This window comes from Pteropus medius, unplaced genomic scaffold (genome assembly GCF_902729225.1).
Source record: "Pteropus medius unplaced genomic scaffold, Ma_sr-lr_union100, whole genome shotgun sequence".
NCBI lineage: Eukaryota > Metazoa > Chordata > Mammalia > Chiroptera > Pteropodidae > Pteropus > Pteropus medius.
Window position 1 is genome coordinate 6,528,133 of NW_024340701.1, and position 12,106 is coordinate 6,540,238.

Genomic DNA, 12,106 nt, shown 5'->3' on the forward strand with positions numbered 1-12,106 from the left:
CTCCAGTTCCCCTCCAGTTCCCCTCAGCCCCTGGCAACCAGTAATTTACTTTCTGTTTCTGTGGATTTGCCTGTTCTGTACATTTCATATAAATTTAATTATATAATGTATAGCTTTTTGTGTCTGCTTTCAGTTACCATAATATTTCTAAGATTCATCAATGTTGTGGTATAGAGCAGTACTTCATTTGTTTGTATCAAATAATATTCCATTTTGTCAATATTCCATACCACATTTTATTTATCCATTCATCAGTAGATAGATATTTGAATTGTTTCCGATTTTTGTTGTTATGAATAATGCTACTGAGAGCATTTGTGGATAAGTTTTTGTGTGAATGTTTGCATTTCTCTTGAGTATAAACCTAGGAGTAGAAAAGCTATGCCATGTTGTATAACTGTTTAACTCTTTGAAGAACTGAGAAACTATTTTCCAAAGTTTCGCACGGTTTTACTTTCCTCCCAGCAATGTGTGAGGGTTCGTATTTCTCTACAACCTCATCAAAGCTCTTGTGTTTTTTCTACTCCAGGTCTGGAATCAGCCATTTCTCTGTGGAGCTTTGGTTCAATTATTTAGAAACCAAAACTGTATTCTCATTGCTACATGGAGTTGAAGTGGGGCTTTCCTACTCCAAGATCCTCTGTGCATAGAGCTAGAGAACGTATGTATACACAGACACACACACACGCGTGCACACACACATTTACATCTATATTTATTGCTATAAGCATCTATATTTATTGAAGTCCATGAATTCACACATACCTCAGATTCCAAACTAACTTTGCAGGGTTCTTTGTAATTTCCTCCTTTTCCACATTTTAACCCCTTTCTCCAACAGTGAGAAACCTTCTCCCATTGCCCTTTGAGTAGTTACTTATTCCATTTCTCTACATGTAACCAGTTTCCTATCACTGTCTTCTTGGCCCTTTTTATCCTCTTCAGGCTCTGACCTGCCACTCTGGACCGACCTCTTACATCTTTCTCTACACCCCTCCTGCACATGGACCCTTCTTACCCACTTGGGCTCTGACTCTCCATGCAGGGCTATCCTGAGGAGACAACTTTCTCACCCTGCTGGGGCTCTGACACCTTTATGCTTGAGCACCCTACAACAAGGACATCTGCTTCACCACACTTGGGCTCTGACATTCTCTTATAAAGATGCCCTCTTCACCCTGCCCCCATGTCTATTCAATTTTTAATAACTTTTTTCCTTATTTTTTCAACTTTTTATTTTGAAGTAATTATAGATTCACAGGAAGTTGAAAAATAGTATAAAAAGTTTCTGTGCACCCTTCATTTACCCGGTTTTTCTCAGTAACATATAACTATAGAAAAAACCAGGAAATTGACATTTTATTTATCCATTCATCAGTTGATAGATATTTAGGTTGTTTCCACCTTTTGGTTGTTATGAATAATGCTGCTATGAATATATTCATGAATACGTAGTTCTCTTCCATTTATCACATGTAGACTTGTGTAACCACCATTGCAATTTAAGATACAGCATGATTCTAGCACCACAGAGATCTCTCTTATGTTACTTCTTTATAGTTACATGCACCCTTCTCTCTCCTGTCCCATATTTAATGACTTTTTTACAATTAAAAATATTATTAAAAGTCACAAGAAGAGCTGTGTAACTATTGGTAATGTGATTATTTGGTTAAGGTAGTGATTACCATCTTTTCACTGTAGACATACATCACATAGTTCATGAATGAGAAGAATTAATATTATTCCCATTCCTGAATGAGGGGCAGGATAGAAATTCTAATTTCTGAATGTCGAATTTATTGGCACTGTGTTCTGTCCTGCTGCTCTGTTGAGGAGTCTTGGGGCCATTTGTAGACCATTCCCGCCCACCACCCTGTCAACACCCCACAAGCTCTTGGCTTTATGCAGAGAGCCCAGTCTGGCTCCCTCCAATGTAGAAACTTCTATAAGTTTGCAGCCAGCAATTCCCATCCTCTCCGCTAGCTTTCAAATCCCAGGCCTGAAGGTTTTGTATCCCCTGTGGACTGCCACCATTTAGTTCTCACTCTTTGCTGTGGCCTGGTTTCTTCTTGGTTTATAGTATCTGTATATTTCTTTTTCTTGCTTTTGAATTTGTATAAACTTTAAAAAAAATCTAGTTTGTCTAGAATTTCTATAGTCAGAGTGGGAAGGAATGCTTCCCACCAACAGCTCAGTACACTCTTTTTTCTTTTGAAAAATTTCAAGCCTATAGAAAAGTTACACAAATAGTACAATGAAGACCCATATATCAATCTTTCACCTAGATTTATTTTTGTCATTTTGCCTCTTTTTCGAACACCTCTTTCCTTCTCTCTCCTTTCCCTCTCTTCTGCTTCTCCCCCTCACTCCACTCCCTCACGCTCACATTCTTTTTTTTCCCTGAATCATTCAAAAATTAGTTGCAGATAATAAAACACTTCTTTCCTAAATGATTCAACAGCCATCTACTAAGAGCAGACATTTTCCTACAAAATCAAAATACCATTATCACATCCAAGAAAGTGATCATTAATTAATTGTATCATCTAATGTATGGTCCAAATTCCTCTGATTGCCCCATAAATATCATTTTTTGCTTTGTGAATTATGTGTTTTATTGGTCAAGGTTCTAGTCAGTGTTCATGCATGGCGTTTGGTTAATTAATCTCTTGAGTCTCTTAATTTAGAATGATTTGTTTTTCATAACACAGTTTTTTGAAGAGTTTAGGACAGTTGTCTTAAAGAATGCTTCACATTCTAGATTTGTTTGTTTCTTCATGATTCAATTCAGGTTAAACATTTTTGGCTGGAATACTGTGTAGGCAATGTTTTAAACTTTTCATTGCATCATATCAGTAGGTGCATAATGTCAGCTTGTTAAACTATTGGTAATGTGATTATTTGGTTAAGGTAGTGATTACCATCTTTTCACTGTAGACATACATTTTTTCCTTTGTAATTAATAATTTTCTTTCCCAGTATCCATTTACCTAAAGATTTTAACATCCATTTTTGATGCTTGCCTGAATCAGTAATATAATTGGAGTTCAATACAACTTCTTGACCAACTGTTTATACACTGTTCACTTATTCATCCCATTGGTATTTATTGAATAGGTACTACATCAGGTTTCGTGCTAATTACTTGGTGAACACAGTTTAGTAGGAGTCTTTGTGTAGTCTACAGTCTGGAGGGAAGATTGGCATTAATCAAATAATCACACAGATGTATATTTATAGATTGTGATAAATATTAAAAAGAAAAAATGGGTGCTATAAGGAATTATAAGAGGAGATAACTTTTCTAGGGGTTTAGAGAGGACTTCCTTATGAAAGTAAGCTAAATACTGAAAGAGGTAGAATTTTTTGCAGAAGGAGTGGGCGTGTTGGAGGCAGTTGGGTAAAAGTTCCTGAAGAGGGAAGGAGCATGATACTTTGAAGAAATGTGTGTTCCAGCACCCAGCATAATGTTTGCACATATCGGTGCTCAATAAATATGTGTGGAAGGGTATATTTAAAATAGAAGGATCAACTCCAGAGCTTAAAAACTTAATTGCTTATAAGGCTTGTAAAGTAAAGCTTATAAATTGCTTATGTGGCAGGCAATGTTTTAAATGTGTTATCTATATCAATTTATTTAATCTAGAGGAAGATACTATTATTACCCAGTTTTACAGATGAGAAATAAGTCACAAGTAATTTCCTCAAGGTCATGTAGTTAGTAAGTGAACTAGGAACTAGGATGAGAACTTGGACAGTCTAGTCCTAGAGTTCATGTTCTTATCTATTAATGCTATAATGTTTCCCATTACTTAGAGTATATACAATACCTTTCTCAGGCATTCTAGGGCTTCCATAATATCATGTCCCTTTGTTACCCACATAAATAAATCTTTGCTTCAATTTCACTGATCTTCTATAAGAACACTCCCATAAATCTCCCTGTTTGAAATTTCACTTCCACATCTTCCCATGCGGAATATCTGTTAAAATTTTATCCAACCTTCAAACCCAGCTCAAATCCATAAATAATGCCTTTCTTGACCTTCCAGGCTGTGATTGGCCTGTTTCTTAAACTTTTATAGTACTTATTCTGTAATACTTATCTGTAATTCTGACAAATTAATCATGTAGTACCTTGTGTTTCTTGTGCTGTGTTATTAAAATCATTTATTATTTAAATTTTCTTATTTAGCATAGTTTACCATTAAGTAAATTATAAGCTCCTTGATGTTAGGGATGATGTCTGAGACTTAATTGATCACAACGCTCTGTATATAGTAGATCCACAGTAATTATGTTGAACCGATTATTTGTTTACTAATATTTTACATATAATGACCATGAAATGTTAAGTAGTGAAGGTATATGTTAAATGTGCTAAATTGTGTATAGTAAATTTTATTTATGCTTTTTGCATTGGACAGTTTAAATGTGCAGGCTTTATCAAAATAAAATGGCATGTATATGAAAATGATTTTTGAACTAAAGATTTCAGGAAAAACCATGTATAGATTATGTAGCCTGTTTGTCTATGTAAACTGAAATTACATAACAGGAGCCAATTAATAAATAATAGTTGACTAAATGAATAATCATGGGGAAATACTTGAATAAGTCAGTTAAATTCTCTGAGCTTATTTTTGTAAATTGGTAAAATGAGAGCAAGAATATGCTTCAAAGAAGAAGATACACTATAAGTCAAAGAAAATTCACCATTTTTTAATATTTGACTTAAAATTTGTAATAAGATATTTCCTCCTTCTTCGTGCTTTCATTACTCAGACTTTTTGGGAGAATTATAATCTTATCTTTCCTCCTATCTGCTTCCATATATACCAGTAAGAAGCCAAGCAGAATTTTCATGAAAAGAAATTTTGAGAGATTAGGGAGATAAATAAGCATGAAGCTTATGATAATAGAGGGGGGAAATGGGATAATATTTATTTAACAACTACTGTGTGCTCTCTGTATTCTGTTAAGTAGTTGAGACCCCTAGTGTATATGCCCACAGGATACTTGATACTTTTAGACTAGTTACCACCAAGAAAGACTTCGAAATGATACTTGGAAAGAAGAGGTTTAAAAAGAATAACCAAGTTAGAGTCATCATTAGCATTTTGGAACTAATATCCCTCACTCCCATGCTCATTTGAACTTTCTTGTCATTTCCCATTTGAAAACAATTCTGTAAGCTTTCTGTTCTAATAGAAATGCAGTTATATCCCAAAGAAAATGATTCCTTTCTCAACATCTGAAATTTATCTTTTGAAACATGTCCTATTGAAATGATCACCAGGTCTGTTCTCTACAATTATTTATATTTTAATGATTGTCAGTTTATAGATTTCTAGACTTTATTAGCTTAAAAATCTTGCAGTATATCCAGTGTGATGACCAGTTTTATAGTTTATCATGGTCTGTGTAGATTTATGAGATTTTATCCTTATATACTTAAGATTTATAAAAAATATATACATATCTGTATTTTATTAATCTTTGTATTTCATTTTTTCCAGTTTTACTGAGATATAATTGACATATAACATTGTATTAGTTTAAGGAATACAATATAAAAACTTGATATAAGTATATATTGTGAAATGATTGCCACAATAAACTTAGTTACATCTATTATCTCACATAATTACCAATGTTTTTTTCTTGTAATGAGAACTTTTAAGATCTACTCTCTTAGCAAGTTTCAAACATATGGTACAGTATTATTAATTAACTCTAGTCACCATACTGTATATTACATCCCCAAAATTTATTTATCTTACAACTGGAAGTTTGTACCTTTTGTCTACCTTCACTCATTTCCCTCATCTCCCACCCCACAACCTCTGGCAACCATCAGTCTGTTCTGTGTTTCTGAGTTCAATTTTTTTTAGATACCATGTAAGTTAGATCATATAGTATTTGTCTTTCTCTTTCATTTAGCATAATGCCTTCAAGGTCCATCCATACTGTTGCAAATGACAAAATTTCCTTCCTTTTTATGGCTGAATAATATTTCATTATATATACACCTATACACACAAACCCATATTTTCTTTATCTATTCATCTGTCAGTGGATACTTACATTGTTCCCATGTCTTCCTATTGTAAATAATGCTGCAATGAACATGGAGGTACAGATATCTCCTCTAAATAGTGTTTTCATTTTCTTTGTATAAATACCCAGAAGCGGAATTGCTGGATCATATGGTAGTTCTATTTTTAATGTTTTGAGGAACCTACATATTATTTTCCATGATGATTGCACTAATTTACATTCCCACCACTAGCGAACAAGGTTTCCCTTTTCTCCACATCCTCGCCTAACAATTGTTATCTCCTGTCTTTTTGATTACAGCCATTCTAACAGGTGTGAGGTGATATCTCATTGTGGTTTCAATTTGCATTTCACTGATGACTAGTGATGTTGAGCACCTTTTCATATGCCTATTGGTCCTTCGTATGTTTTCTTTGGAAAAAAATGTCTATTCAGTTTTTCTGCCCATTTATTAGAGGGTGTTTTTTGTTTTGTTTTTGCTATTTTGTTTTGGTTTTGCTATTTGAGTTGATTTTTGTGTATAATGTAAAATAGGTGTCTGGTTTCATTCTTTTGCATATGCTGTTCAGTTTCCTAGTACAATTTATTGAAGAAACTATCCTTTCCCCATGCTATATTCTTGGCTCTTTTGTTATAAATTAATTGACCCTATATGTGTTGGTTTATTTCTGGGCTCTCAATTCTGTTCCATTAATCTATGTGTCTGTTTTTTTGCCAATGCCATATTATTTTCATTACTATAAGTTTGTAAAACAGTTTGAAATCAGGAGGTGTGATGGCTCTAGCTTTGCTCTTTCTCAAGATTGCTTTCACTATTTATGGTCTTCTGTGGTTCCATACAAATTTTAGGATTTTTTTACTTGAAAAATGCTATTGGAATTTTGATAGGGATTGCATTGAATCTATAGATTGCTTTGGGTAGTATGGACATTTTAACAACGTTAATTCTTTCAGTTCACAAGCTCTGAATATCTTTCTATTTATATGTGTCTTCAATTTATTTCATCAATGTCTTACAATTTTTAGTATACAGATCTTTCACCTTCTTGGTTAAATTTATTCCTAGGTATTTTATTCTTTTTGATTCAATTGTGGATGGGATTGTTTGCTCAATTTTCTTATTGATACTTTGTTGTTAGTGTATAGAAATGCAACTGATTTTTGTGTGTTGACTTTTTATCCTGCAACTTTACTCATTTGTTTTTTAGTTCTAATGGTTTTTTGGAGGAGTCTTTTGAGTTTTATATATGTATATATAAAATGTTGTCTGTAAATACAGTTTTACTCCTTTCCGATTCAGATACCTTTTATTATTTTTTTCTTGACTAATTGCTCTGGTTAGGATTTCTAATAAGATGTTGAATAAAAGGGGTGAGAGTGAGCATCCTTGTCTTGTTTCTTATCTTAGAGGAAAAGCTCTTAGCTTTTCACTGTTGAGTAAGATGTTAGCTGTGGGTTTGTCATAAATGACTTTTATTATGTTGAAGTATGTTTCCACTATATTCACTTTGTTGAGAATTTTTACCATTAATGGATGTCAAATTTTGTCAAATGACTTTTGCATATCGAGATGATTATATGATCTTTATCCTTCATTTTGTTAATGTGGTGTATTACATTGATTTGTGGATGTCGAGCCATCATTGCACCCTTAAAGTAAATCCCACTTGATCATAGTATATGATCCTTTTAAGGTACTGTTGAATTTGGCTTGCTAATATTTTGTTTAGGATTTTTGTATCTATGTTCATCAGAGATATTGGCCTGTAATATTCTTTTCTTATAGTGTCCTTATCTGGCTTTGTATTAGGTAGTGCTGGCTTCATAAAATTAGTTTGGAAGTGTTTCCTCCTCTTCTGTGTTTTGGAAGAGTTTGAGAAGTATTGGTATTAATTCTTCTTTAAATATTTGGTAGCATTCACCAGTGAAGGCATCTGGTCCTAGACTTTTCTTTTTTGGGGTGTTTTTAAATGATTGATTCAATCTCCTTATTAGTAATTGGTCTGTTCAGATTTTCTGTTTCTTCATGATTCAGTCTTGGTAGATTGTATGTGTCTAGGAATTTATTCAGTTAGTGTTGTCCGATTTAATTGATGTATGTATAATTGTTCATAGCAGTTAGTCTCTTATGATTCTTTGCATTTCTGTTGTATCAGTTGTTTTGTCTATAAATTATATTTTAACAATTGAAAGTGTAATACAAATTTGATCTACTTTCTAGTTTTAAACAAGTCTCTTAAGTGGTGTTTCCTCACCGATGGAGAATTACTTCCAAGCAGAAGCTTACAACCTGGACAAGGTGTTAGATGAATTTGAACAAAACGAAGGTGAGTACTAACTTTGGCAAATTTATTTTTATGTATTTATGACATAGAAAATGTGGGGTTATAAGAGGATGCAGTTCTTTTTAAAAAGTAAAAGCAGGTCTAATGACTTAATAATATTACATGTTAATATCCAGAGTAATAACTTAACATTTTTAATCACTATGTACTAGATATTATGCTAAACTATTTACGTTGGTGATATCATTTCATATTTAAACTAATTCCACAAAAGCAGATTTTATCTACGTTTTACAGATGAGACTAGAAGCACAGAGAGGTTAAGCAACTTCTCCCAAGTTGCTTTGCTAATAAGTAGCAGGTTTAGATTATAGGCAGTATGATACCAGAGCCTGAACTCTCCTCTACTATGTACAACCAATTTATCATCAAGAAAAGCTTTAAAATGTGTGATTGTATGTCCTGAACTAAGAAAAACAGCTGTCAAATGTTGATTGACCAATAAAGTAAAGATACATTTGAAACCTAATTTTAAAAGATTTACATTTTTAAGTAACTGCCAAAATGTTTAATTAAATGACACATTCGTAAGGCTCAGTCTAAAAATATCTGCTTAAGATTCACTTCATTTAGGGAAACTTTTTTCTTAAATCACCCTCTCAGTATGATTTCAATGGATAAGCCATAATTAAATCTCTTTCACCTTATCCTCCTTCCGTGGTGGTCTGTTTCTAACAGGAAATGGCATATAACAAGTTTACAAAGTCATATATTTCCATCTAAAGTCCATGATTTTAGTAATGGCCTCCAGACCTTTTCTGTAGCCAGTGATTCAGATTGTTCTTTAATAGCAATTGAGAAGAGAGATTTGTTTTGATTTTGTTGCTTTAGGGCTATGACAGAGCAAGCCTTAAAGAAAATGTGGGTTTATAGGGGTAGGAGGGAAAGGGGAGAGGAAAGATACTTGGAAATGTCTACTCTTCTCATATGTTGCCACTGATGACCCAGAGCTAACCCATAACCTTAGGTTCATTCCTGATTCATGTAAATGTGAAACCTAATCATTTGGGATTTTATTGGATCTAGGTGAGTTTTATACATTCCGAGGTGGAAGGTATATTATTCTCTTAGTTTGAGTCCTTTATGCAAGTATTTTCTCAATTCTTTCTTTAGTTTGGCCCTCTCTGTATCACAGTTATTTGTCATGAGATAGCTACACAGGTGCTACACCTAGCAAATACTGTACTTCTAGAATAATACTAACTCTAATTACTAAAACCATTAGTTTATTACATCAATCTCTTTGTTACTTTTTGTAAGTTCCAGTAGGGTACTTTGTATACAGTTGATTTTCAATACATATTTGTTGAATTAGTAAAAATTGTCATTTTAGTTTGAAAATACAGCATTTGCTTACAAAAATAACTTCTTTAAAAGGAGAAGAATTTCAGAAGCCAGTTTCTTGTAACTATGTTGTTTATTTGTTTGAACTGTTTTTTAAAATCCTAATACCAGTTAGATTAAAACTACCACCTCTAGCCTGGTACCTCCCTTGCCCTCTCTCTCACACACACACACACACACACACACACACACACACACACACACACACGGGTTGTATGCACATATGTGTATATAATATGTATATAATATACATGTATATATGTATATGTATATATAAATTTATTTAAATTAGTTTCAAGTATATAGTACATTGCTTAAACATCTATATAGTTCATAAAACGATCCCCAATTGCTCCCTCCCTCCCCTGGCCCACCACCTAGCCATCATATTAATGCTAACTGCATTCCCTCTGCCATGTTCCCCATCCCCGTGCCCAGCTATCTACTACTAATTTGTACTTCTTTAACCCTTCAGTCCATTCTCCCAGCCCCCCACCACCCTTCCCTTCTGTCCATCACCAAATTGTCTACTATATTTGTGAGTCTGTTTTCATTAGTTTCTTTTTATTCCTTAGATTCCGCATATAAGTGAAATCATATGATATTTATCTTTCTCTATTTTAAATAAAGTGATTTCTCATTTTGTGTTAATTTCCTCCTTTAAATGAAAAATATACCACACACAACTAAGATGACACTAGATAATTAACATTATGTAGGTGGTTGAAAAATTACGTTTTTAATACCTGATTATTCCTGTCTGAATATTATTAAATATTCCTGTAAGAAGCAGTATTTCCTTTTTTATTTCCATGAACCAGCTTAGAAGTATTTCTTTTTTTTAAAGGAAGCACATGTTACTAAATCTCAAGTCTCTGCTACCCCAAATTTGGTAAACTCAAGATTTAACACTCAGATACTAAGCCATTCTCCACACAGTCGGATGTTTCATGGCCTTTATAATCTGCCTGTTTTAGCTTCTTTTCACTACTTACACAAATTCTTTTTTAACCCAAACTGATTTGCTTATTGCTCTCTCAGAAAGTTGTGTTTGAGACTATACTTTTCCTTGTTCTCCTTTTATGAGTGCCCTATTTTACAAACTTACATAAAATTGTCTTTGAAGCCCAGCCCATTTCCTTCGTTAATTCAAGCTCACTGCGTCAACCTTGAAAATATCTTTCTCCCTGAATTTATTTTCTATTATGTAATAGTTTTCAAATACTTAGCTGTCTTGTTCTGTTAATTAGATATTCATTTGTATCTCTTTGTTATTTTCCTAAACTAGATTATGTACTTCTTGGAGGTCAGAGCTACCGTTTAATCTTCATGTTCCTCCATCCCCACTGCTTTTACTATGATAGATACTCACTTAGCATATATATATTGTGCACCTACTACATACCAGGCAGTGTGCAAAGTGAGGACTTACATTGATGGAAAGAAATGATTTCTGCCTGAAAAAGTCAGGTAAATAAGCCATTGCATTACAATGTAGTAAATGCTTTAATAAAGATATGAACAAGATGCTAAGTAAGGGAGCATTAAAGATTAATGTTACTACTAAGGGGAATATAGCTGTATAATTTTAGGATTAGGAAGAAATCAGGAAAGGTAGTAAGTGTATTATTTCTGATTTCTCTAATTAAACATACACATAGCTCTATAACTTAGGAAGATAGCCAACATAGTTATGATCTGTTAAAAAGTAAACAGAAACGGTATATGAAATGATGCTTATTGATAGAATATAAGTAGGTTGATTTAATAAGGTAAATGAATACTTTATGCCAAATGTCATTGATAATGTAAATATGAACCTAATTCACATATTGTGATGTGGTTATGAGCAGAATTTCACATACTATAGCCAATTATAATAGATACAAAGTTAACAATAGTATAATAAACTCTAGTGTACCCATTACCCAGCTTCTACGGTGGTTGACATGTTGCCATTTTGTCATTTGTATCTTCAACTGCTCTTCACTCCGTGCCTCATTTTTTTTTTTACAGTTGTTAAGATAAAATTTACAAACATTAAAATGTATAGATCTTAACTGTACAGTTTTGACAAATAGATATATCCATACAACCCATCTCAGTCATGATATAGATTATAGAACATTTTTTCTCCACAGAAAATTCCTTTGTTTTTCTTTCTACTCAGTTACTACATCTTCATCACTGTTTGATTTTTTTTCACCTTAGATTTGTTTCCACTCTGTGTTGTGCTTGGGCAATCCAGGGCCTTCCCGGTTGCTGGCATCCCCTCAGCCCCCAAGTATAGCCTGTGGGCCACTTTAATTATGTTACTAGATTGAGGTAGAATTCTTTTGTTGTTTGGAATGTTC

The 12,106-nt window shown here is 33.3% G+C and overlaps 1 protein-coding gene across 6 annotated transcripts in view; it reads left to right on the forward strand.

Annotated features, from left to right (window-relative positions):
* ZFYVE9 (zinc finger FYVE-type containing 9) overlaps window positions 1-12,106 on the forward strand; it is a 127,593-nt gene that overhangs the window by 33,828 nt on the left and 81,659 nt on the right. For 4 of the 6 annotated variants that reach the window (XR_005658045.1, XR_005658051.1, XM_039886094.1 and 1 more), the window contains exon 3: window positions 8,285-8,390. Coding sequence is in view for 3 of the 6 variants with exons in the window: in XM_039886094.1 (XP_039742028.1) it covers window positions 8,321-8,390 (70 nt within the window). In the remaining 3 variants the exon portion in view is untranslated. Of the gene's footprint in view, window positions 1-529; window positions 662-8,284; window positions 8,391-11,040; window positions 11,223-12,106 lie in introns of those variants that run through there. The other 2 variants (XM_039886106.1, XR_005658049.1) reach the window with 2 other exon arrangements.